This window comes from Phoca vitulina, unplaced genomic scaffold, assembly GCF_004348235.1.
Source record: "Phoca vitulina isolate PV1807 unplaced genomic scaffold, GSC_HSeal_1.0 scaffold34, whole genome shotgun sequence".
Classification (NCBI taxonomy): domain Eukaryota; kingdom Metazoa; phylum Chordata; class Mammalia; order Carnivora; family Phocidae; genus Phoca; species Phoca vitulina.
Window position 1 is genome coordinate 5,255,592 of NW_022589737.1, and position 26,080 is coordinate 5,281,671.

Genomic DNA, 26,080 nt, shown 5'->3' on the forward strand with positions numbered 1-26,080 from the left:
CAAGTAGCGTAAGTAAATTTAGAAATGGTTTCTACAGACATGCTGTGGGCCCTGCATTCACTGATGTGAATCTGAAACCAGGTAAAAGGGGAGGGTGGGGCTTGACAAATTCATACGAACAGAAAGGACTCTGCCTTTATTCAGGGTATTGCTCCTCAAAAAATGGGGAAGGACAGGAAGGATTTGCAAAGCTGGTTTTTCTGCACTTCTGGCTAAGAAAACAAGGGAGTATAACAGGCTTGATCATGAAAGGGACCTGTAACAGGCCTTTTACTTTTGTTTTTTTGTTTGTTTTTGAAGACTTTATTTATTTGACAGAGATACAGTGAGAGAGGGAACACAAGCAGGGGGAGTGGGAGAGGGAGAAGCAGGCTTCCTGGGGCTAGATCCCAGGACCCTGGGACCATGACCTGAGCCGAAGGCAGATGCTTAACCACTGAGCCACCCAGGCGCCCCTAGGCCTTTTCAGGTAAAACAGTTGGAGGCCATGGCCTTTCTGCCTGAGGCCATGGGGGGACATTAAAGGGACATTAAATGAAAATGGAGGCCTTTTTTCTTATGTTGATCAATATAGGGTTTAAGAAGAATGAGAAGAGAGCCTTCCAGTTATGGCAGCATGGATAGATAGGCAATTTCTTTCTGCAAAAGCAAAAAACAAACAAAAAATGTATAAAACTAGACAAAATTGTCAAAACCAGCCATTTCCAGGAACTGGAAATTGACCAAAGTCAGACAACAAATTAAGAAGCTGTTCTGACTTTGTTAAATTAACATTTGTTAAGTAGAGTCCTGGGGTGTCTGATGGTGAGTCTCTGTTCAACAAAAGACTGTTATCGAAATAGAGAATTTTATTTTTCAGAGGTCCTGGAGAAGTACAAGGCATGCCTCAAGGGGCCACCTGGGAGGTGAAGGCAGAGTGCAGGTAGAGAGAATGACAGGACCTGGCACACATACCTTTATGAGGGTCCACAAGTGGAGCCCTTGGGATTCCCAGGCTAAGCCTGGATTGGTCAGTTCAAACCAGAAAGAACAAGGTTTTGGTCAGCTTCACAGGGGTCTTATTTAAGGGGTACACAAGGGGAAGGCCCTGGGAGATGGGGGAGACCATTGGGGAAGTCATATCAGGAACTTTCGCATACTCATGACTCTGCAGTTGTTCTTTCGGGTATGCTCGCAGGAGGAGCTCATACCAGGTCAAGGCCCCTGCAGGCCAGTTGGCCACATGAAATGGAGGAGGAGACAGCAATATTCTGGAGTAGTTCAGCTAAACTCGCAACAGAAGCTTTTGTTTTTGAAAAGCTACTAGACCCTCAGGTAAAACAGTTGGAGGCCAAGGCCTTTCTGCCTGAGGCCACTGCCATTATCCCCTCACTCAGCCAATGACTTTTAAGTAATGTGGTGCTAGCTATGAAAACAAGTAGTTTTGCTGCCATGGGAAACAGATGCAATCCAGGGTGGTGATGGTGGGGGGGGGCGGGTTGAAAATCCTTGGCTCTGGGTTAAACACGGGAATGAGCAGGGAAAATGGGGGGTGGGGAGAGGGTGGGGGGGAGTCAGAAAAAATAACTGAAGAATTAATGGCTGAAAACTTCCCAAGTTTGATGAAAAATATTAAACTACGGACCCAAGAAGCTCAGCCAAGATCAAAAAATAAAACAAAACACATAAAGAACCCACAAAAAGATATATCATAGTCACACCGCTGAAAGCTAAAGATAACAGGAAAAACTTGAAAGCAAGAAAAAAAAGTAACTCACTGGGGAAAAACAATATGATTAATAGCTGATTTCTCATCAGCCAGAAGCCAATGGAATGACATAATCAGAGTGTTGAAAGGAAAAACTGCCAACTAAGAATTCTATATCCAACCTAACTATTCTTCAAAAATGAAAATGAAATAAAGATATTTCCAGATAAATAAAACTGAAAGAATTCATTGGTAAGAGAACTGCTCTATAAGAAATATTAAAGGATATCCTTTATGTTGGAAGTAAATGAGATTAGAGGGTTATTCAAATGCACAGGAAGGAAGGAAGAACACTAGAAATGGTAAATATGTAATTAAATATAAAAGACTATATATCTGTCTCTATTTCCTGGAAAATGTGAGACTATTTAATGCTCACTTTGAAAGCACAGATACTAAAACTGTAATGATACAGAAAAGATTAGCATGGCCCCTGCACAAGCATGACACGCAAATTTGTGAAGCGTTCCGTATTTTTTTGTTGCATCGCTATATTGTGCACCTAAAACTAATATAACACATATGTTAACTATACTGTGCTAAAAAGAAATGAGCTATCAAGCCATGAAAAGACACAGAGGAAACTAAAGTGCATATTACTAAATGAGAGAAGCCAATCTGAAGAGGCTACACACTTTATGATCCCAACATTTGACATTCTAGGAAAAGCAAAACTATGGAGACAGTAAAAAGGGGTGGTGTCAGGGGTGGGGGAGGGGGAGAGATGAACAGGCAGAGCACAGAGAATTTTTAGGGCAGTGAAAATACTGTGTGATATTTATAATGATGGATTCATGTCATTATAATTTTGTCCAAACCCACAGAATGCACAACATCAAGAGTGAACCCTAGGGGCGCCTGGGTGGCTCAGTCTGTTAAGCGTCTGCCTTCAGCTCAGGTCATGATCCTGGGGTCCGGGGATCGAGCCCCACATTAGGCTCCCTGCTCAGCGGGGAGCCTGCTTTTCCCTCTCCCTCTGCCCTTCCCACCCGCCCACCCAATGCTTGCTCTCAAATAAATAAAATCTTAAAAAAAAAAAAATGAACCCTAAGGTAAACTATGGGCTTGGGGTGATTATGATGTGTCAATGTGGATTCATCCTTGGTTTAAAAAAAAAAAAAAAGCACCAGTCTGGTGAGTGAGATCAATAATGGGGGAGACTATGCATGTGCGCAGGCAAGGGGTATGTGAAAAATCTCCCTACCGTACTCTCAATCTTGTTGTAAACCTAAAACAGCTCTTAAAAAAAAACAAAAATGATGAAAACATAACCCATAATATACTACTTGGATGCGCATGTATTTGTTCCACAAGTATTTGAGTGCTTACTCTGTCAGACCCAACTCTAAGTGCGTGGCTAACTGCAATAACAAAACAGATCAAATCCCTACTTTCAGGGACTTTACATTCCAGTGGGTAGAGCTGGATGCTTAAAAAAAAATCAATATGGAATATCAGATAGTGATCCATGCTTTAAAGAAAATTTAGAAGTATACCTGGATACTATTTGGTAGGTAGTGATCAGCTGTGAATAATAAACATACAATGAATGAATTCTTACGAAAAAAAAAAAAGTATACCTGGATTGAAAAGTGGGACATGCCTGCTACTTCATACAAAGTAGTCCAGGACTAGAGTAACATTTGAACAGCAACCTGAGTAAAGTGAAGGAGAGACTTGTTGGCTCTGGGGGAAGCTGCTGGAAATAACAGACAGCCCAAGCCCTGAAGCAGGAACTATCCGTGCTTGGAAATGGAAGGCCAGGGAAGGGACCCCGTGTGGCAGGGCTGGAGGGGTAGGTCGGAGAGGTCAAAGAGATAGTTGGGATCACTAGGGCTTATGGGCCCTGGTAAGGACTTTGGATCTACAGAGCCATAATAATGAAACTAATGATTGAAGCAAATGAACATCATGTGACTATGGTGAACGTGAAGGGTTGAGGAGGAGAGAGAACTCCAGGAAGCTGGTAGATAATGCCTGACAAAGATAAACGAGCAAATGGCCGCCTGCACAAATTAACGAGAATCCAGGCAGCAAATACCAGAAGAAACAGTGGAAAGGGATTAAAGTGGTTTCACTAGTGGGTAAGGAGGGATGGAGCACGTGACTGCTGCTTTTCAGTAGAAGCCTTTTAAATACGATTTGACTTGTTTTTTAAAACTTGTGGAAGTTCTTGAGGAAAGGTGGAAAGCTCAACTGTAAATGTATCAGATGTGAAGCAGCCCATGTAGCCAGTGAGGGGGTGGAAGTCCTGACGGCCAGGGTTGGAGTAGTCCTCATAAAATAAGCCTTCGTGTTATGTCCTTGAAGTCTTGTCTGCTGAGTGAGCACCCCTGAGAAAGAGTGGGTCCTTCTTCATATGGCTTATGATTTGGAATCCTCAGTCACATGTTTCCTGCTAAAATATCCATTTATGTTTTCTTCATTCAGCCACCTGACAGCTGTCCCCTATTTTCTTAGGTGCTGAAGAACACCGATGGCAAACTTTAAGGGCCATGCTCTCCCAGGGAGCTTCTTCTTGATAGTTGGACTGTGGTGGTCAGTGAAGTACCCACTGATGTACTTTCACCAGAAGGGGAAAAGCAGCCGACTGACTCATTACCATCAGTGTCTCGAAATCATTGAAGCCGCAATCAGAACCTTGTTTTCAGTCATTGGTAAGAAGGGGGTCATCTGGTCCAAGGGATCTCCCCACCACACCCAGAAACCTTAACCCATTTTCTGGATCCTGTGAAATGGATGCTTCCACTGGCAGATAATAAAAAGGATTTTCAGCGGGCCACTACATATTTTATAGTATCTATTGTGTACTGAGCTTTGTTACTGTTAACAGTTAATAGCACCTTACACCATAGTGCACCGTGAAAAACTACCAAATAAACTACATTCTTCGCCCTAGAAGGACATAGGTATAAGTTGTAGGAATAGAAGAAATACCTGATGAAAAAGATAAAACATAACAGAAAAAATAATAGAGTAAGCTCATGTATATGAATTGGCAAAGTACTAAATGCAGTTTAGTTTAGAAAAATCATCTTTTTTTCCCAGTTGTCTCTCCACTAGAATCTCAAGAGTAGCTACCACCGAATTCCTTGGCATATCCTCCATCCCCATATCTCAAGCAATTACAAAGATGGGGACTTTATGCTAGAGGACTAGTAAGAGAGGCAATGGAAGAAACTGAAGAAAGCCAGCAGAGGGCTATCGGAAAGGAATTTTCCTTTACTGTGCCCTGTTCCAACAAAACCCACACACTTCCACTGTGACTCGTCATCCACTCCACTAGTGGCCACATGAGAAGGGGCCCACTGCGCTAACACTAGAGAGTGTTCTTCCTCAGGATCCGCCCAGCGTGGGGGTAACGAGGAACTTTATTCTGCAATTGCATTTTGCCACTTCTCACCTTAGGCCCACAGCATCTCAGAAGGAACCGAAGCAACACCAGTCGCCCCTCTTAGAGTGAGCAGAGGCACCTAGCTTTGTTTGCCCAGCCCCGCTGACTCTTCCCATCCACCAGTCAGTCAGGCATCTTCTCTTTCTGGAGTCGAGGTGATGGGAACTATACAGCTTAAATGCTAAGGACAGCATCAATGTTGCCTAGAAAAATAGAGCTAGAAAAGTATTTGGCCTCTTTGCTGGGTGAAGCTACTGCTCATTCCACAAGATCTCCTGAGCTCCTACCCAGCAGGACCTCACTATTCCGGGTCTCGGGGATACAGTGGGGAACCAAGCAGAGTCCCTGCCCTCGCAGAGCTCCCATTCTAGTATCAGTGGGATTTCTTCTCCCGGGTCCTTTACACCAATTCCTTGATCCCTCACATATAAATTCAGGAAGGGGCTGGGTTTAAGAAAAAAAATGTTTGGGGAACAGGGTCCAGAATGTTGTCATGGAGGATTATTCTAGGCCCCAAGAACATTTTGGGCACCAGGCATAAAGGCCAATCTTTTGCCTTCCAAAACAGATGATGAAGTAGAAGGGCTAAGAACTACGAGCCACTGTCTCAAAGGCTTGCCTCTCATAAGACACAGTATGGCCAGAAACACCGCGGTGACAGGCCTTCACCTGGTTCTCCCAGTATTTAGGTACAGAGACCTTAAGCTATGGGAAGGACTCACGGCTCACAGAGCGCACTCTGTGCTCAGGAAAACCACTCACTCGAAGTCTGCCCCTACGAAAATACACCCGGGAGCCGCTGCTCCCCCCTCAGGCATGCACCACTATCTTCCCCACCAGTGTAGTGTGTCTCTGCTCAGATCCCATTATTTTCAACCTAATGGTTTCGTTCTGGGATTTCTCTCACTGCTCACTTAGCCCAAAGATTCATGTATCAAGCACATTCTCACTTAAGTGATTATGCCTTGCTTTCAGCTCAGCCACTAGACAAATATCCCGGGGACCCGTGTGGCTGTTTCTATCGCTTCTTCTCTCCACACCCTGACCCCCAAAGGAACAACAGAGGCAAGATGTCTACACAGGTTCGTCAGCAAATGCATCTTACACTGAAGTAGCTGCATCTGAGGGGGCAAAGCAGGTGCACTGAACTGGAGGCCACTTCCACCCATGTCTCAACTTCCTTCCTGACTTCAATTTCCACTCTCACCCCCTGCAGGGATCCTGGCCGAGCAGTTTGTTCCGGACGGGCCCCACCTCCACCTGTACCATGAAAACGAGTGGTGCAAGTTAATGAACTGGCAGCACAGCACCATGTATTTATTCTTCGCAGTCTCGGGAATCGTGGATATGCTCACCTGTCTCGTCAGCCACGTTCCCCTGGGGCTGGACAGACTGGTTATGGCTGTGGCAGTATTCACTGAAGGTAACTTAGTGGTACGGATGGAAAAAACAATGCAAGAGACTGACAAATTGTGTTTATGATGGATCAGGAGAGGGAGACCAGAAATACTGCAAATACAATAACTTTCCCCAGAAAATCCGAATCTCTGAATTTCAGACACCTGATTCAGGACTTGGTCCTGTGCTCTGGAGGATCCAGGGGACATAGTCCATAAAAGAGCCCATGAAAACATAAGGCTTTCAGCCAAAGTCTCTGGATCTCTGTGCACAAACTCTCCCTGCCCCCTCCCCCATCACGTTCATGTGTATGAGAGCATGTGTGCACTTCCACGCTGAAACACACAGTAACTCTCCAAAACCTGGCTGGATGCCACCACGCATAAGGATAACTCCCTCTGTTCAGGGAAGAGAAACTGCACTCCACCTCTCACCCGGAATGTTCCTGTCTGGACTCCATGACAAACCTCAGGAGACCCAAGCAGCTAGGACAGATTTCCCAATATAACTCATATTAACCGGGGTAAGGAAAAAGCATTTTGTAATCCAACAACCTTACTTACATCTGTACCTCAGGAAGAGTTAGGGGTGGGGGGGGGGGGGGGTAAAAGGGGGCAAAACTGAATTTCAAGTACACACACAAATTTGTCACAAATCAGCGTGTTTCACCTACGCATCCTGTACTGAGTAAAGAGATTTTAAAAGATCCATCCTTTGCAGCACATATCCACTTCACACATACACGAAATAAATCTAATCTGTGTCTGTTGCCCTGTAATGTTATATAAACTGACTTAACTGCTGGAAAATCTAGCTTTGAGACAGGCGTAGGAGGGCATTCTAGGAATGGTAACAGTGCAGATGAAGCCTTTGAAGCAGAAGGCAGCAAACCCATGATGGCCGAAATTGCTTTGTGCAGGTTTTCTCTTCTACTACCACGTCCACAACCGACCACCCTTGGACCAGCACATCCACTCACTCCTGCTGTGTGCGGTGTTCGGAGGGGCTTTCAGCATCTTCGTAGAGGTGGTCCTCCGGGACAATATTGTGCTGCAACTTTTCCGAACCAGTCTCGTTATTCTTCAGGGCACCTGGTTCTGGCAGGTAATTATTCAAAACGGTGCTCTTCACCTTGTGTGCATTCAAGGAGCCCCACAGAGCTCGTGCAAGGCAGGTCCGCAGGGCCAGCACGGACGTACACCACAGGAAGGGCTGTGGAGGACCACTGGTCTTCCCGTGCCTAGCCCCCGACTTAGGGCATTTCGTCCAGTAGTACCTTGCTGACGAGCTGACAGGCGGATCCCATGCAGCATACACAGCGAGCCCGCGTGCCCTCCCTAGCGGAGGCATGGATACCGTTTTATAGGCCCCTGAAATGTGGTTTTAAGTAAGCCCATACTAAAGCCAGAATTAGAGCCATTCTCCTATGCAAAAGGCCCTCCTGTGCTCCCAGGGGTATGGGCAGGAGGAGGCAGTGGGGGACGTACAGCAGCAGGGGCAGCCGCGGGGAGAGGCGGGCTTGCTGCTCAGGACCGACTAAGGCTGGCTTCTCTGTATAACCCGCCAGATCGGGTTTGTGCTGTTCCCACCTTTTGGAGGACCCGAATGGGACCAGAAAGATGACGCAAACCTCATGTTCGTCACCATGTGCTTCTGCTGGCACTACTTGGCTGCCCTCTGCATTGTGGCCATCAGCTACTCGCTCGTTTTCTGGTATGTCCAAGGGAAGACAACTTCTGTCTGGTTCTTCCTAACAACCCCCAGGTCCCCCAAATCTACTACACTACATCATTTTTACTTCCAGTGACCACCTTTCATAACTAAGCAGTGCTAACTTCGACCACTTTTTGAGTGCCAACTGTACGCCCAGGTCTGCAAATGAGGGTGATGAGATTCTGAGAAGTTAAAGGACTGTCTGGTCCCTGTCACCTGACAGACCCAGGTTTCAAAGGCAGTTCTGATGGACTTGAAGCCTGCATTGTGAAAGGAAAAACTCTGAATTAGGCATCAGTGCTGGACTACAGACCCCACTGTCCCATCGTTTTGAGCCCATCACCTTATTCCTAGATTTGCCCCACCTCCTTCCCAGAGATGTGGCAATCAGACACGATGCTGTAACAGCAAGTGCTCTTTCAAGTGCTCGTCAGCGGTTACTAGAATAGCTGACCATTCCCAGGCACTCACTGTCCCGGGCCCTGCGGTAAGAACCTCACGTCTATTACCCCACTGAATCCTCATTATTTTATGAAGTATGTGCTGTAACGTTTTACAAACCGGGAAACCAAGGCTTCAAAGACTGAGTAACTTGATCGAGGTCACCCTATGAGTCAACAGCAGACCTGGCCTTGAACTGCGGTGCGAGTGACTTTTTCGATATGCTAATAATTAGTTCTGTTGTAGCTGCCCCTCATTTTCCTAGTTTCTGATTTCCCTCCCCAAAGCAGATCTACTTCACACACACACGAGTTCCATGCAGACCAAACAGAAGGGAACTTAAGGTCACAGTTTCCTTTAGTTCTTCTGCCTGGTCAGTGAAACAATAAGCTGGGAGACAGAAGACCTATGTTTAGTGTGTTACGACATCAACCATTAAATATTAATTATCTACCAATGAATAGTGTCCAAGCAAGATATGCGGACAACCACGTTGTGGTTTCTTTATATGTTTGATAGACATATAAAGAAAATGCTTTAAGAACCAGTGCATGCCTTAACCATCCTTGGTTGAGAGAATAAGGGCATTCGGGGGCTAATTTCCTGCGCTCTTATTGTTGCTCTATTACAGCCATTTGACTCGGTTAAAGAGGCACGGAGGAGAAATCATTGGCATTCGGAAGCTGAAGTCAGATCACACTTACCAGACGGCCCTCTTGAGTGGCTCAGATGAGGAATAAGGGAGGCCACCCGTCATCAATGCGGGGTGGACAAGCCCCTTTGAGTACGAACAGCTAGAGTGTGCAAAGGGGTAGCTCATCTCCATTTCAATGCTTGCTCTGGTCTGCTCTTAAGGTTCTATATATTTGCACCTTCTCATTTAACTGACTAAAGTCTCTGTTGCTATGGTATCCTTCATAAAGAAAAATGAAGCAAGCCTTTGTGTCCCAGTATGAAGAGAAATCAAAGACTCTGAAAGTTTCAGAACAGGATGGGGCCTCATGGATGAATCCAGGATATGAATCCAGCAGAAAATACTGCTTTTGATAACTTATTCCTTTTTTCTGAAGAAAACAGGTAGCTTATCAGAAATTAAGTGAGACTGCCTTTATTTTAAAGATACAATTCTAGCACATTTTTTTTTTAAGTAAAACAATTTATAAGCTTTGGTACTTTAAATATTACTTGTTAAACATTTCTTAATTAACCATTAATATTCCAGAGTACTGCAATACTACTCGTAAGTGATGACATTAGGCCAAAGGTGACTTTTTTTTTTTTTTTAAACCAGGAAGCTAGCTAGTGGCCCAGCTGAGAGCTGGAACGCTGATGTTCTGGGTCCTCAAAAGTACCCTCACAAGAAGATGCTAACAGGAAGTCTGTATAATGAGGTAGAGAGAAAAATGGCAGGTTATTGAAGACCTTGAATTTAAATACAGCTGAAAGCAAAGGGTAAGAATCCTGCAAAGGATGTGGATCTTGAAATAGTAATATAAAGTCTTGACACTGTAATCCTGGTTCTGGATGTTTTTTCTTTCTTTTTTTTTTTTTTTATAAAACTTCAACAAATATTTATTAAACATCTACTTGGCACCGGCACTGAAATGGTTGGAAGGATTACTGAGATACCTGTCCAGCCAGGAATTCACAGTCTAACGGGAGAGAGATGCAGTTACCTACAGGGTGACTGGTGCCATAAGGGGTAAGTACAACTACCATGAATGTGAGGGAGGGGAGGAGATGGGGAGTCTGCCCTGGAGAAACATGTTCCGGGCATAGAGAACAGGAAGCACAGAGACCATGAAATCATGAAGGAACACGGAGAGTTTAGTTAAGTTCCACAAACTGACAGAAGTGGGCTAGGACAAACTGGAAAGGTCTTCCAGACCAACATATCATTCGTGTGTACAGCACCTCACACACACTGACAGGCACCGTCTCCCATGTGATTCACACAACCACCTATAATGAAAGCACATTCAGTTCTGCAGAGAAGTTGATGAGCCAAAGGTCACAGAGCTACGAAGTCGCAAAGCCAGCCTTCAGGACTCCAAAGCCAGCTTGCTTCTCGATAGAGCCCCCCCAGCTACTTCACACAGATACGGCAGAGATCTTCGACACACAGCACCATGTGCTCTTCGGCAGAAATGCTGTACTTGCGTGAGAGCTGACCTCCCACGGTTAGCTAGCATTTCAGTGCTGAAGTCACATCTCAGGGATTAAGAATTGGCTACTTGAAAATGGGATTTAATTATGAGAAGAGAAACTGTGGGTCCCCTTTCAGGATCCAATTTTGTTTGCCTGCGAAGTAGGAACCCAAACATCCATTCAGTTAAGTACTGGAGGACCCATTATGGGCAATTAACATAAAACATGTTCTTTCCCGAAGAGACTGGAGGTGGGGGTAAGGAACCTATTCACAGTGTTCCTTTCATCGTAAAGATCGCTGCGGGTGGATGGGGTGGGATAGTGCGGCACACGGTAAGGAAATGTAGTATTTTCTGCAGAGTGAGGGGTTGAGGTGTGAAGATCAGATAGGCAACACTGAAACTTATTGTGATGCCCCTTTCATATCACGGTTTGGGATACCTTCATGGAACTGATCAATCCTGGAGAAAAACCTTCTTAGATGTGGTATTAAAGTACAAACCCATCACAGTGCTAGTCACCAAATCCAGTCTTAGGCACACGGTCTGAATAATTTTACCAACCTCTGAACCTTAGGTGCTGAGGCTCAAGGGCTCCCACAAGTTCTTCTGGGCATGTTCCCCCAAAACATCCGCCATAGCTCCCACATCTCTACAAGACCCCTGAGGTCTATATCCAAGGACCATGTTTGAAGCAAATGCTGCTGACATCCCTTGAACAACTCCAGCAGGGGCTGCCCTTCCTCAGCACCCTACCAACAGGCTGGGCGGTACCAAATCGTACTCAGCAGGGAGCCAGTCCCACACTAACATCCTGAAACGTCTCTGTTCTGAGTGGGCAGGTAAATGTCTCCAGGCACTAAGGAGACAGACACAGCCAGGTGACTTCAGTAAATAAAAGAGTGGGGCAGGGCTGAATGTCGGAACTACTTTCATGCCATCACTTGTTAAGTAACTTCGAGAAAGGTTTGTTTTAACCAGCAATAAATACCTGAGACAGGATCCCTCAAATGTCTACCGTTTTCTCATTTAGAAACTGTCACTCGGACCCTTCATGTGAAATGTGACTCTAGGAAGCAATGACGTGCAAATATCAAAGTCCTGGAAAGGACAGATGCCCTCTCCTCTACTCAGCTAAAAGGCCATTTTTTTCCTTCATGGCAGTCCCTACCTCTCCCCCTTCCCCGTCTGACTTCTGTGCCAGCCCCCCACTACCAGCAAAAGCTCAGTCACCCCTCAGCCAGTTCACCTCGGTGCTCTGTAACCTGGGCTTACCCCCCCAATTCCAACTGTCCCCCCGTCTCAGCATGACACATCACAGCCACCCTCCCCTAGGAAGGCAGCAGAAAGGATCAGAAGACTGGATTTACATCTTGCTTCTCTTTAACCCCAACTCAGACCTGCAACCTGTCACAGGGATGAGAAGTCAGAAGAGGGATAATGCGGTCTGTTTCACAGAACTGCTTCAAGAATCAAATGAGATGTCTAGAAAGCCACCAGCCACTCTGACCTTCCCTGCTCCTCTGCAGCCCGTCTCATCACTCAGCAGCCACCTGGCAACCCCCTCTACCTAGGCCACGGAAATTTTCTGCCCCTCAACTCCACTTCCTTGCCAGAAAAAAAAAAAAATCATCTCTGAATTTCCACAGATTAAAGACACATTTTTAATAATCTGGACACTCTCAAGAGAGACAGGGAAGCTCTGACCCTGCAGGAAAGCTCCACCATCCAACCCCTGCTCCCCTACAAAAGAGGCCTATGTTGTTAACAACCAGGGCTTTACTCACTTACGACATTTTCCAATATTGTTCGGAGCTCTGCCTAGAGCTTGGTAGAGGCTGAGAAGGGGGACACAGCCAGGATGAAAGGACTAGTAAATCCCGACTGACCTCTCCTGTGACCGAGCGGCCTGGTGCGCACACCCACTCTCTTCTTGCCGTCTCTACTCTGGAGCAAAAGTCAGCAAAGTTTTACCTAAAGGGCCTAAGGACATAAATATTTTAGGCCTAAGGGCCATATGAACTCTATGGCAATGACTCAGGTCTGCCTTCTAACTGAAAGCAGCCATGGATAATACATAGACAAATGGCCAGGGGCTGTGTTCCAATAAGACTTTATTTACAAAAACTGGTAGCCAGCCCCAGGGCTGTGGTTTGCAGACTTGCTCTGGAGCAAAGCAGAACATACAATCTCTGAACCGCAATACGGTCTGAGCTGCAAAAGCAGCATCTCTGCTGCTGCTTGTCTACTCTGTCCACTGGCTCTGGACTTTGGTGTGAACAGGCTTGACAAGGACAACAAAGTCAGCAGGTGAAGATACGGACCACAATCAAGATCCCGATACCTCGTCTTTATGAGGCGGTGCCAAACTCATCCCATTTCGGGGAACCCATACTCTCTCGTTCCCTAAGATTCCCTGCCCACCTTACAGCCTCCCCATTACTATGTAGTGATCAAGTCAGCCACCAACTTACTAAGAATCCTGCTATTCTCTCATCCTGGTCAAAAGAATAAGTAATCAGTTTGGGGGGGGGGGGGGGCGGGGGGAGAGGGCTAAAGCCCAGGTTCCTCTTGGATAAAGATGTACAACAGGTTCCTTAAAAAAATAAGTTACATAAAAATTTCTGGACACAAAAACTCCTATCTAGACCACTAGTCACAGAGAAGAGCAGAAGCTAAAAAACCCAATCCCCACAGAGAACGAGGCTTCCTGCCAGTGTGCATGCTCTGCGGCTGTGAGCCTTCCCCCGCCGCCTGGCTCTCCAGAAGAGAACTGGGCTCGTGGGGCCCAACAGTGACCTCACCCAGCCCTAACAGAGGAGCTTCTCCCGGATCGGAACAGAACAGCCCTTGGAAGCCTGGAGGGGACTTTTCTCAGTGTGCTCCACCGTGGAGTGTGGCGGCAGATTCCAGGCCACTGATGCCATCATCCCACTGCCGGCCTTCCCTAACCAGACAAGCTGAGAAGAACGATGTCCCCTCTCTGCTCCCCTCATCTCGGCCAGGAGGGCAGACCCGGGTGTGTGCGTGCATGGACGCCGCCTCTCTCGCCCCGAATCACTGCTGTTCAGGTGCCTGTTTAGGAGATGGAGCTGTGGTCACAACGACAGTGGAGACTGCTTTGGAGGAACCCGAAGCTGTCCCCTGTTGAAGATGAGATGCGGGCACAGTCTGGATGCGCACCTGTGTGCAAAGAGAGAGGGTCTGGTCAGGAGGTCGCAAACGAGCTCCGCAGTCGCCAACGAACAGCAAAGGGGAGACAAGCCTGATACGGCCAGCAGTTCGCCTTGGCCCTTACCTGTGTGGCCTGACCTTGTTGCTGAAGCTGCTGCAACTGCTGGGCAGTGAGGAAACTCACAGGCTTATTGCCAGCAATGAGCTTAGTACCCGCGGGCATGGTGGTGAGGATGATATTGCGGCCCAAGCCACCGAGGCTGTGGAGGGAAAGCAGGAGTGAGGCGCCGTAACAGGCGGGCCGTGTGCTTAAGGAAAACAGGGAGCTCTGCAGCCCAGCGAAAGTTCCTGCATTCTGGACTGAAATGGAAACCAGCTGGTGAGACCACCTTTCTCCTAGCTTCTAGGCTTCCCATAAAGCCCCAAGGCCCTCAGTGCTCTGGATACAACGGCTCTGACACCGTACCCCGATCAGCAGAAATAATGGACAGGACTCCATGGAAGTGGGCATTCCAGAAAAGAAACTCTTCCCCAAAACAGCTGCCTGGAGACCATCTGACTGATGTCATCATGCCCCTTATCCCTGTTTAGGGCAGGACCACACAAAGCCCAGGCTCCCAAGTAAGCCCTCCTCCTCTGAACTATCACAGCACAGGGCTCAATGTCAAAGTGAGGCCTTCCCTAACACCCACACTGGACACTGCCATCTGAGCCACGGCACCAGCCCACCCCCTCCCAGCACTTCCCATCCCCTTCCTGCCTTTTTTCTCCATAGTACATATCACCAACCCACATGGTATTTTACTCTATTATTTCTCTCCTCCCCCTACAATGTAAGCTTGAAGACAGCACGGATTTTTGTCTGTTTTCATCACTGCTCTGTGTCCCCAGCACCTAGAAACAATACTAGGTGCTCAAAACTGTGGATGAGCACAACGAAGGAGAAATATCCAAGAAGAGCCCCAGAAAAACTAGCTGCCCTTCCTGTGTGTGGCAAGGAGCCACGTGGAAGCCCTGCCCGCCCATCATGCCGGCACTTACTTGGCTCCAAGGTTGCCTTTGATGATGGGGGCCGTGACCACACTTTTGCCCTTCATAGGCTGGCTAATAACAGACAGTGGAACCGTGATCCGCGTAGGCAGCTTCCCCTAAAGAGAAAAAGAAATCAGGCTTACGGGATAGGAGGGAAGGAGAACTAAGCGCCACCTACAGGGCCACCGAACCGAGGAGCAAGCACTGAGATGCTCTCACTTCCTATACTCTGCAGGACCCCAATATTTCTGAGGGGTGGGCCCAGGCTGCCCTCCTAAAACTGCTGACAGGCTGTAATAAGTGCTCACATACTCTACTGAGGTCTCATCTGATCTGTTAACCATACTCCTTCCTTCTCACTCCCGGAAGCAGCAACAACCATATATAACCGCTACCATCAGGATAAACACGAGTACTAAACTGCAAAGGAAAGCACTGTGTTCACTTAAGCACGGTAAGAGTCTGAGCTCCACAGAGGGTAGGGTCTTAGTGATCTGTGTACCTCCCGATACTTGGCACACAACTACCTGAAGGAAGTGTGATGAAGGACAGAGGCACTCAGGAGTTAATATAGTGCACAATCCTGCTTCCCTGGAACTCAGGCTCACTGGCGGGGTGCACACAGCCCAGCACGCTAGATTAGGAACAGGTCACATTTTCCAAGTGCTTTTCGTCTCTCCCAGAGATAAGAGGTTAGTTAAGGGACATTAATAATAAACTCAGCCAAGTGAAAAGTCCAACCCCAAAGCCACTAAGGCCCAAAAGGAACAAAATAGAAGCTCAACAGGCCTAGAGTCTTTGGGATTTCAGGATGGCAAAGATTAGCTCACTGCATCACCTGTGTGCAGGATGCCTGCCTTTTAACCCTTAGTTGGTAGTAAAATTTATACACAGTAAAATCTTGTGTAAATCTGATTTAAAAAAAAAATGATTCAAGGGCGCCTGGGTGGCTCAGTTGGTTAAGCGGCTGCCTTCGGCTCAGGTCATGATCCCAGGGTCCTGGGATCGAGTCCCGCATCGGGCTCCCTGCTCAGCGGACAGCCTGCTTCTCCCTCTCCCTCTGCCTGCTGCTCTGCCTACTTGTGCTCTATCTCTGTCAAATAAATAAAATCTTAAAAAAAAAAAAAAAAGATTCAATGCTAGGATACTCAGAAAAGGCATCGACACTTCCCAAGGGCAAGCTATTTCTCAAGAAGCCAGGCACTCAGGTACAAAACTGTGTGTGTCACAGGTCCCCACACCAATCTCCAGTTGACTCACAAGTTGTAGCCCATCAGAAAGCACTCAAAGATGTTAACAGGCAACAGAATAATTTAAGATGGTGCCTCCAGGTGGATTTACTTATGGTTTTATTTTCTTAAGAATGCCTCAGTTGCTTCCAACATTTCATACCACCAGAACACCAGCTGGAATTGTCTCTTTATGAACTAGCCTAACTAGCTAAGTAGACTAGGAAAAGAATCCCTGCTCCATGCTCCGTGCCCCTCACAGGCTCCCAGGTTGTATTTGTCTAGACTGTGATGGAGTAGATGCCACGGGCTTACTACCTTTCTGTGTTAGGAGAAGGATTCAAGAGAAAGAAAAGTGGATCAAGTATGTACTGTTTCCTTGCTTCTTTAATTTAACTTTTGTGATATGAGAACCTAAATAAATACTTCCTTTTAAGCCACACTGTATTTCACGGTTTGTTGGCTGGCTGGTTTTGCTAATATCCTCCTTCCTCCACCACTCTGGCTTTTATCCAAATTATTGAGGTTTTACTATATAGCTTGCTTAGGAAAGTAAAACTGCGTTTTATACTGTGCATAGGCACCCCACTCTACAGAACAGTGCTCCTTATCCACAGGCTAAAAAATAAAAACACACGTGCACCCAGAAACACACCTATGCTGATACAGGAATTTGCTTTATGATAAGTGTAGTATTTCAAGTTAGTGGGTAAAGAATAAACTAGCTGATGATGTTGGAATAAAGTAAATATAAAATGACATCTCTATGACATGCCATTCACAAAACATATTTCAAATGGATTATCGACTATACTTTTTCTAAAACCCTGAAAATATTTTATGAAAATGAAGGCTAATATTTTTATAATCCTGGAGTATGAAAAGCACAAGACTCAAAACCCAGGAACCATAAAAGAAAATGTTGATAGATCTAATCTGATAAAATGCCTGTAGAGCAAAGGCTCCATAGGCAAGGTTAAAAAATGACAGACTGGAAGGAAGTGTTTTCTACACATACCAAGAATTAACATCCAGAAGATACAAAGAACCACCTCAAACAATGTGAAAAAGCCAAATACCCCAGAAGAAAACTGGCAGATTTATTCACCACTGGACAGCACGTGGCAAAATGGATGCCCAACTCCTCTAAAGATCAGGGAAATGAAACAGAAAAAGAACTCTCTTCACCACTAAGATAAAGTTAAAACAAACAAATCCCGGGATACCCAGCATTGGTTAGGGTATGGGGGAGAGAGGAGAGCTGCTGAGGGGAGTATAAGGTGTGTGACCTCTTTGGTTACATGACTGGAGTTAAAGCTTTCCATATGTATCCCTGCCCTATTCTAGCATCCTCCACTCCAGAAATGCTTATACGTGTTCATTCACCACAGCACTGGTCTTTAATAGAACAAAGGTTCAAGCACGCCCCTTCTACGGATTACCATGTATCAATAAAAAGAATGCTGTCAATACCCACATGGATCTACTACAATCCCCAAAACATATTTTTAAATAAATAAGGCAAATCACAGAACAGTATGTGGATTTAAGGTCTCTTACAGGGATTTCTTTTTAAACTATGTGTATATACTGTATGAAGATACTCAGGAAAAGGACCGGAAGGATAAATGCCAAAATACCAGTAGTAATTAGCCCTCAGGAAGGGAGAAGTAGGGGGTGGTGAAAAAAATTTTATCTTTTACTCTACATACTTCTGTACTGTTTTAATCCTTTATAAGAACGTACACATATACTACTTCATAAATTTGTTTCGAAATTAAACAAAAAAAGCCTATTAGGAAATAAGCCTGTTTGGGTCAAATGAAGTGATACAGACCAGGTGTACTTTCCATTCCTAAAAAGAGAAGGCCCCTAAGCAGAAGCGCTATTCTTCCCTCCCCCTGGGTTACTCACAGCCTGGGACGTGGAAACCACCGTGGTGCTGACAGGGACCTGCCGCACGGCAGAGGCTCCCGTCCCAATGCTGATGGGGGTGCTTGCAGCCCCGGAAGCCACGGCCACAGTCTTGGACACAGCAGCATTCATACTGGGCAAGGACACCGCTGAAGTATGGACAGTTCCAGACCCACCGGCCACTGAGGACCCTTGCTTGGCATGGGCCGCAACTGTGATGGTCTGGCCTGCTTTGGGGGGCATCACTCCCAGGCCCTGCACGATGCGGATCGTGGCAGCCGGTTTCGCTTCAGAAGAAGCCACTGTGTTTTTCGCCTTCTGGTCTGCCACACTCACACCGAGCGCAGGCATCAAGCGGAAAGCTGAACTTGAGGCTTCTGTTGGCTTGAGGTCAGGAGTCACTTTAACCACGGTGGTACCTGTCGGAGTGGATGAAGGGGCACTGGCCGAACTGGCCTTGGCAGGGCTCTCCGTGGCATGAACCGGATTGGAAGTGACGTGTAAGGTAGCAGAAATGCCTTTGCCCGCAGTGCCGCTTCCTGTCCCAAAGAGGTCCTGGGTCAATTTGACTGTGGTGACCTGGGACTTGGCCAACGTGGCCATCATGTCCGGAGTGATTCGCAAAACCGTCTGGCCTTTGGCATCCGTGGTGATGGAAGAAGGCGGCAGACGCAAGACATCCTTACCCTGGATGCAGAAGTTAGTGGCTGTGAGCGGAATGCTGTTGCCCGTCTGGGGCTTCACACCGAGCTGCCCGGTGATGGCCACCTGGATGGGAAAGAAACAGCACTGACCAGGGGAGCCGCAGTGCTAAGCTGCTGACATTTCTCTAACTTTTTGTTTCAAAAACTGGTGAACATTTACAAAAGTAGAGAACAGTGTATAACAAATCCATGTACCCAGCTTCAAAGTGACCACTTTGCCAATCTTGTTTTATCTGTCCTTCCCCCTTTTTTTGGGGGGGTGGACAGAGGAGTTGGAATATTTTAAAGTAAACCACTATATATCATTTTGCTGATCAATACTTCTGGATACACTTCTAACCTAGAAAAAGACTTTTTAAAGTAAAAAAATAATCACCTACACATTAAACCAAATGGACTTAACAGATATGGAACATTCCATCCCAAAACAGCAGAATACACATTCTTTTTAAGTGCACACAGAACATTTTCCAAGATAGATCACGTTAGGCCACACCCACACACATACAAAACCCCTATTACCTAATAATCATCTATAAATAGTATCTAATAATATATATTTGCATTTCCCCAACTGTTTCAAAAAATGTCTTTTATTGACAATTATGATGACCGTCAATAATGAGAGCAGCAGAATGGCACCGGGGGACCAGAGCACGGGCTTTGGAGCCAGACTTCCTGGATTCACACACCAACTCCTATTTAAGGTCAACGTCCCATGTGTCACACATGCAACTCTTCTAGCCTCAGGGACCTTCTCTCCATTGCATTCCCCCTCTCTACTGGATAACTGCCATCAGAATGCAAACATGCTTTAACATCTTTCAACCTACAAAAGCAGCAGACCCTCATTTACTCCACATCCCCCATCCAGCCCCGGTTCTCTGCTCTCTTCAAAAGCAGAATTGCTGAAAAATTGCCTACATTCCCTGTCTCTACTTCCTCGCCTTACATTCTCTTTTGAACCCATTCCCAAACAGCCACCAATTCAGTGGTGGCCAGTCAAGTGTACTCATTACCTGTAACCAGTGAGTGATCCATTTTCAGCCTCACATCACTCACACTTTCATACCCCTGATACACGTGCTGACTTTATAAACACACTGGTCATAGGTCTGAATTCCAGTATCTGCACCTCGGTGTTTTCTAGCTCAGTAAATGGTATCACAATCTACCTAATCACTCAAGCCCAAAGCTGTGGGACACACTCAACTCCCTTCTTTCAACAGACCCCATACTCCGCCCACCGGACAATCACTCGAGCTCTACCGTCAACCCTATATCCAGAATCCCAGCACCTCTCCACACCTCCAAAGACGATGCACACGAGCCAGCCCCAGCTCACCTGGACTGCCATGACTACGTCCCACCTGGTCTCCCGCTTCCACTGCCCCCTGAAGCCCATCCTATGCAGCTGCCAGGGAGCTCTTTAAATGTAAACCACATCAAGTCATTCTGGCCTGCGATCTTTCAGTGGCTCCCCATCACATTAAAATTAAAATCGAAGTCTGACGTGATTTAACCACAGCTAACCTCACAAGCAACCCCGCCTTCAAACACCTTCACACCTGCTCACTAAGCTTCACACTCAATGGCTTTCCTGTTGTTCAAGCACATGATGTGGAAACAACGGACTCACTGCACTTTCACTTGCTACGCCTATGCCTAGAATGCTTTGTCGCCAGATAATCAAAATATGGCACACTCTCTAACCTCATTTCATCCCTCTTCCAAATGCCATCCCCTCAGGCCTGCACAGACTGCCTTAGCTAAAATGGCACACGTCTACCCCTCCCCGTTTACTGCTCTCCTTAGCTCTTATGACACCCATCCCTGAAGCAGTTTTCCGTCCCCCAGCTCTATGAGAAGATGAGCTCCACAAAGGCAGGGATGCGGCCTCTGGAATACACCACTAGATCCCCAATACTCTGGACAGTGCCTGGCACAAAAAAAGCACTCGATAAATATTTGTTCAATGAGACAAGTGACATTATTTTACCATTAGATTATTCCATTTCTTCATGTACAAAATAACAAAAGCACCTACCCCATGGCATGATGAGGATTAAATTACCTAGTATCCACAAAAGCATGGTGCAGGTACGTGAAAAGCACATCTGTCACGCTACTGTGCCTAACAATTTTTGTGTGATTTTTTTTTCCTTAAAGATTTTATTTTTAAATAATCTCTGCACCCAGCATGGGACTCGAACTCACAACCATGAGACCAAGAGTCACATGCTCCACTGACTGACACAGCCAGGCGCCCCACTGCTTACCAATTCTTCAAAATTCGATTATCATCCTTGCATATTCACAACGAGGAAAGTACAAATGTATCCTATATTACCAGAGTTAAGCAAAAATACCAGCAAAGTATATAATGTTATACCGCAAGATTTTCATTAAATAAATTCATGGAACGTCTACTCCAAATCCAGAAAACTACTAAATGCTAAATTACATGGAAAAGAAACAGAAAAAATCTTCAGCATCTATGAGGCCTGCACTGCCACTGGTGGGAACTCACCTTTGAAATACCCGGGAACTAAGGATCAAAGATTACAAATCATTAAAGATCTCCGACTATCCTTTGCTGTAGAACAAAGGCGTCGAAACCACCCAGAGATTTCCACTGACCTGCTTGATGATGTTCTGTCCTGTGACATTCTGAATGACAGCAGCTGGGGAAGCACTCGGAGCAGAGCTCCCGGGAGAACTCGTGGCTGGCTTGCTTGCGGGGTTGGCTGTGGCAGGGAGACTTGTCATCGTGAGCCCCGTCTGCCCGGGGCCAGGACGCTGCACAGTGGCCGCCGTGCTCTGGGCTTTGACTGGAACGGTGGCCATTACTGTCTAGTTCAAGTGTGAGGCCGAGAGCTTGATTAGACACGGAGATGCAGCCCAGCACACCAAGCCGTCTCCAGTGTGCCACCACCCAGAAGTGACCCTCTAAGAGTACTTGTGCTCTACCAGTGCTTAAGGCTCGCTATGCTACTAAGTGGACACTGTAAAGTTCTTGTATCTGTGTGGAGCATCTTAATTTTTAGAAAGCTTTCACACTGAACCTCCCATTTTATTCCTACACAATGAGAACAAATATTATACCCCTTTTATAATAAAGGAAACTGAGGGAGGAAATAAGACTCTTCTTTAAAATTACCCAACTAGTTAGTGGCATGGCTAAGATGAGAGGCACAATGGAAGGAGCCTGAAATTTAGAATCACATCCCACCTCCACGAGGGTCCTGACATTACAATCCTGAGTAAATCACTAAACTTCTTGGAAGTTCTGATTCCCAACATGTAAAATACAACTTATTAGTCACGCTTACTCAGCTGTGAACATTAAATGAGCTGCTGTGTCAGGCTCCTCAGTCCCTCCCCAGCCTGCCCAGTGGACTCATCAGACTACCTCAGGGTCCAGGCTCGCTGTCCCCATTTACCTGGGGCACAACTTTGGTCTGTGGAGCAGTGGCTGGAGCGCGAATCTGTGGTCCCGCCGGCATCTGGGGCAGCGTCTGCGTCGGTCCCGCCGACTGCTGAGTCACAGTAGGAAGGCCAGGCTGGGCCACCACCCGCACCTGGGGTAGTCCAGCTGAGCCAGAGTGGCTCACGACACGGGCGGTGGCCTGAGAACTTGGTGGAGTCTGGCTGGAAGCCGGGGAAAGCATCGTTCCTAGCTGTGGCATGGTTGGTGAAGACACCAGAAGAACACTACAAGGATATGGCAAAATGGGGGGGAGGGGAACACAATAAGAACCAAACAATTTAAGCCACACATCCAAAAGGCCTTCAGAGGGAGAAAGCTGGAGAAAAAAACGGAGCTTACCCTGAGCTAGATTTAGCTGGTTCTGAGACAGTAGCAGGGCCACTTTTGTTCACTGATGACACAGGTGGAGGGGAGATCGGAGTGGCAGGCAAAGCCGGAGTGGTGGGGGTCACAGGTGTGACCGGGGTGGGTGGCATGCTGGAGTCACTGAGGCTCATCTGGCTCTGCTCGGAGGGGCCACTGCTGAGGACCTTCAGTGAACTCTCCTTGGTACCGGATTTCTACGAGAAGAGAAATCGGGTGCAGTTACCAAAAGTCCCCAAGAGGTGGCACGGCCCTGCGGTTCCCGAAGGCCTCGCTGCCACCACCTGCGACACCACTGAGGCAGCCGCTCTCAGAGGTCACTTACCACCTTCGATGGGGGCTTGGGTTTTTGCTGAAGGGCTTTCCTGGCTTTAGCTGCAGCTGCCTGTGCTTGGTGAATCCGCTCTGTAAACAAGAGTGGTAAGCCTCAGCAAGTTTAACCTCAGCACAGTGGGGAGGGTGGCTTCATTAAGAGCCGAGCCCCGGCTGGTGGCCTCACCAGCGGGCTAGGTCCTGCCTGAACGTCACCGAAAAGCCTAACGGCACTGGGGCAGGAAGTCAGAAGCTTCCCTAGTCCACTCGGGGCCTCACGCACCGAACTCCTCCTCACTCCGGTCTCGATGCAGGTAGATCCACAGCTTTCGCCCAATGTCGTATTTCACACACGGGTCTTTCTCATAATGCAGCCGATCCAGTGCTCCGCTCACCACCGTGTTCACCTGAGAACCAGAGCAAAGGGGGAATGGGACGCGTCAGACTCAGACGCCAGAGCAAAATCGCTGGGTGTAAGTCGCAGCCGATCAACAGATCCTAACTCGGCCGGGTGGCAGCACCGCCAACGGCTCACTGCGTCACTGGCAAAACAAGAAGCACCCTAAGATTCCTGAAAGACTGAGCTGTGCCCTGAAGGAGCCGGGGAGCTAAGAAGCCGTAGAAGCTGAAGGAAACTGCAGAGTCAAATCTGTGCTCCACTGACTACAGGGTCTTAGGTCATCACTGTTCCCATTTCTTAGGATCTCCTCCTTTCCTCTTCATCACTCAAAAAAAAAAAAAAAAATTACGACATTTTATGTTTCCCTCTAAGTTTTCTCAAATGCGTTCTGGAACAAAACAAACACGATCTCTTTTCCATCCTACCTGGGTGCTGGTGACATCTGGGGCGAGAAACTGGGAGTCCTTGAGTAGTTCACAGATCTCTGCCCGGGTACCTTCCCCGTTAGGCAGCCGGGCCGCAGCATCTCGAACTGATGGCATGAGAAAATGGAAAGTCCCAGAGTCAAGCACGGCTGCCACTGAGGAGCACTGTCCTCCTCACGTGCTCTCGTGGGGAGCAGCTCGCTGAGGAATGTCTCTGCTGTAGTCAGACTCGGCATTACCATCTATTCTGATAGTAATAAGGGGGCAGTGGCCTATACTCTTCACACTTTCAGCCAAGACTGAGGTCTGTTAACTCGGGTGGGAAAAAAATTTCCACATCTGACTGAAATTTGGCATTTTCCTTCAATTATGAGCAAAGGTATTGGCAGTGACGTGATCAGAAATCAGGTATTTTCATATCACATCACAGCTGCTGTGGACAAGATCACATCACAGTATCATTTCCACTCATCACTATATGGAAATTACAGGAGATGTAAGACCTGCTACTGGAGACTGTCATTTAATATCATAATAAAAACATATATATTTCTGCATCATAAATTTAACATTGTGATAAATATTTTAATAGGGCCGGTTTCTTTAGTAACTCTATGCATTTCATTTTATGCGTTTAAAGACCAGATCCTGAGATGGAGTCTGCAGGATTCACCAGACTACCAAAGGGCTTCATGGCACAAAAAAAGGTTGAAAACCTCATCTTTAAAATAATCAGCCTAGAGAAAGCAAATGCCCACACTCAAGCTAACTATTTAGCTGGCCTGTGAAAAATTCCTACATGAAAATAAATGTGAGCCCAGACTTCAGGGAAGAAACACCGATTCCTAGCATCAATCTCTGGGGATCGAATTCCCCCTTTATGTCCCAAACTCCAAGGCCTCCTAAAACTGCATCTGACCATCAAAGCCCTTCTGGGGGGGTTGGTTGGGGAGACAGCTGATTAGAGAAAGAAGGGATCCCTGACAAGAGACAAATGACACATACCAAGAGACAGGATGGTGACATAGGCAGGCCGGTCAGAGCGCAGCAGGGAGTGTTCCCGAGCCTTATTGAGTGAGGTCTCCTTGTCAAAAACACCCTTCACAGGCCCCACTACAGACTCGAAGCCATGCATGCGAAAGGTGAATGCCTTATGGGGTTGGCTGTATCTGTAACGCTCCTACCAAGAGAAAAGAGACAAGGCTCCTAAGTCACAATTAGTGGGGTTCTGTCTAATGCTCTCATACAATAAGGGGTCGACCTGGAGAGACTAAAACAAGGAAACAGGGTATTGCACTAGGAATACTGAGCCAAACACAGTGGGAAAAGGATGATCTCCAAAGAGATCACTAGCAAAGGGACAGAGAGATAAATATAGATGTATTCTGCTGTCTGGAAGAAAACCCCATCAAAACATTTCTCATTCCCTTTCCTCACACCAATTCCACCCCCAGCAAACAATCTCAACCAACAGAATATCTAAGGTTAAGGGTGTGAGTTTCCTCTAAGAATATGGACTCAAGGAGAGTCAGGCTCAGAGCTTCCTCTGCATGGCCCCATAAATGAAGAGATTTTCACTGGGTGCTAGCGATCCCTTACCTGCTCCTGAAAAACTCTTTTCTCCTCCCCCGTGCTGGGCCGCACCACATAGTCAGTTCTTCTAGAACATAAAGAATTTTGTATCCATCACCCCTTCTCCAGTACCCAGAACCAGTCCTTTGCACCATGAAAAAAATGTCCCTTCATTAGTACTCTGTTCCTGCAAAGGTCAAAAGTCCACTTTCCAGATCCTACCAAGTACTCCCGTATTTCCAAAAATTACTCAAGTCTCAGAAATCCAGAAAAGTTACTACGTAGATGAGAAAGAGACTGTTTGTTTTTACCTGTTTTCAGTACTGTTGCTAAGTAAACCCCATCTAATGGCAACCAAAAAATTCAGCCTGAGAGGAACAAAGGACTTCAAATTTGTAACGTGACAAAGATGTTTTCTGTTCCCAAGAGAAACTGAGTTTCTCTGTTACGTAAGACAACGGTTCTGCTATATTCAGGCTGGCCCTCTGTGCTAGTGCTCAGGAACCTAAAGAACCACATATCAAAAGCAATAAAATACTTAGAAATAAATTTAACCAAAGAGGTGAAAGATCTGTACGCTGAAAACTACAAGAATCTGATTAAAGAAACTGAAAAAAAAAAAAAA

General features: G+C 46.6%; 2 protein-coding genes and 1 non-coding gene across 8 annotated transcripts in view; 2 read left to right on the forward strand and 1 right to left on the reverse strand.

The window, feature by feature from the left end:
* Positions 1-9,895, forward strand: part of TMEM45B (transmembrane protein 45B) — a 52,712-nt gene extending 42,817 nt beyond the window's left edge. For both annotated transcript variants that reach the window (XM_032426262.1, XM_032426261.1), the window contains exons 2-6: positions 4,208-4,404; positions 6,358-6,564; positions 7,459-7,643; positions 8,107-8,252; positions 9,325-9,895. In XM_032426262.1, the coding sequence (XP_032282153.1) occupies positions 4,224-4,404; positions 6,358-6,564; positions 7,459-7,643; positions 8,107-8,252; positions 9,325-9,433 (828 nt within the window). In that variant the 5' untranslated portion in view covers positions 4,208-4,223 and the 3' untranslated portion in view covers positions 9,434-9,895. The remainder of the gene's footprint in view (positions 1-4,207; positions 4,405-6,357; positions 6,565-7,458; positions 7,644-8,106; positions 8,253-9,324) is intronic.
* On the forward strand, positions 2,119-2,225 carry LOC116645928. The gene has a single exon (XR_004302043.1). It is a non-coding gene; the product is annotated as a U6 spliceosomal RNA (small nuclear RNA).
* NFRKB (nuclear factor related to kappaB binding protein) overlaps positions 9,867-26,080 on the reverse strand; it is a 41,534-nt gene continuing 25,320 nt past the window's right edge. For 2 of the 5 annotated variants that reach the window (XM_032426255.1, XM_032426256.1), the window contains 12 exons: positions 25,483-25,543; positions 24,889-25,063; positions 23,884-23,990; positions 23,342-23,465; positions 23,072-23,151; positions 22,723-22,943; positions 22,337-22,607; positions 21,534-21,746; positions 18,190-18,957; positions 15,056-15,162; positions 14,139-14,274; positions 9,867-14,023 (listed from right to left, as the gene is read on the reverse strand). In XM_032426255.1, the coding sequence (XP_032282146.1) occupies positions 13,898-14,023; positions 14,139-14,274; positions 15,056-15,162; positions 18,190-18,957; positions 21,534-21,746; positions 22,337-22,607; positions 22,723-22,943; positions 23,072-23,151; positions 23,342-23,465; positions 23,884-23,990; positions 24,889-25,063; positions 25,483-25,543 (2,389 nt within the window). In that variant the 3' untranslated portion in view covers positions 9,867-13,897. Of the gene's footprint in view, positions 14,024-14,138; positions 14,375-15,055; positions 15,163-16,138; positions 18,958-21,533; positions 21,747-22,336; positions 22,608-22,722; positions 22,944-23,071; positions 23,152-23,341; positions 23,466-23,883; positions 23,991-24,888; positions 25,064-25,482; positions 25,544-26,080 lie in introns of those variants that run through there. The other 3 variants (XM_032426257.1, XM_032426258.1, XM_032426259.1) reach the window with 3 other exon arrangements.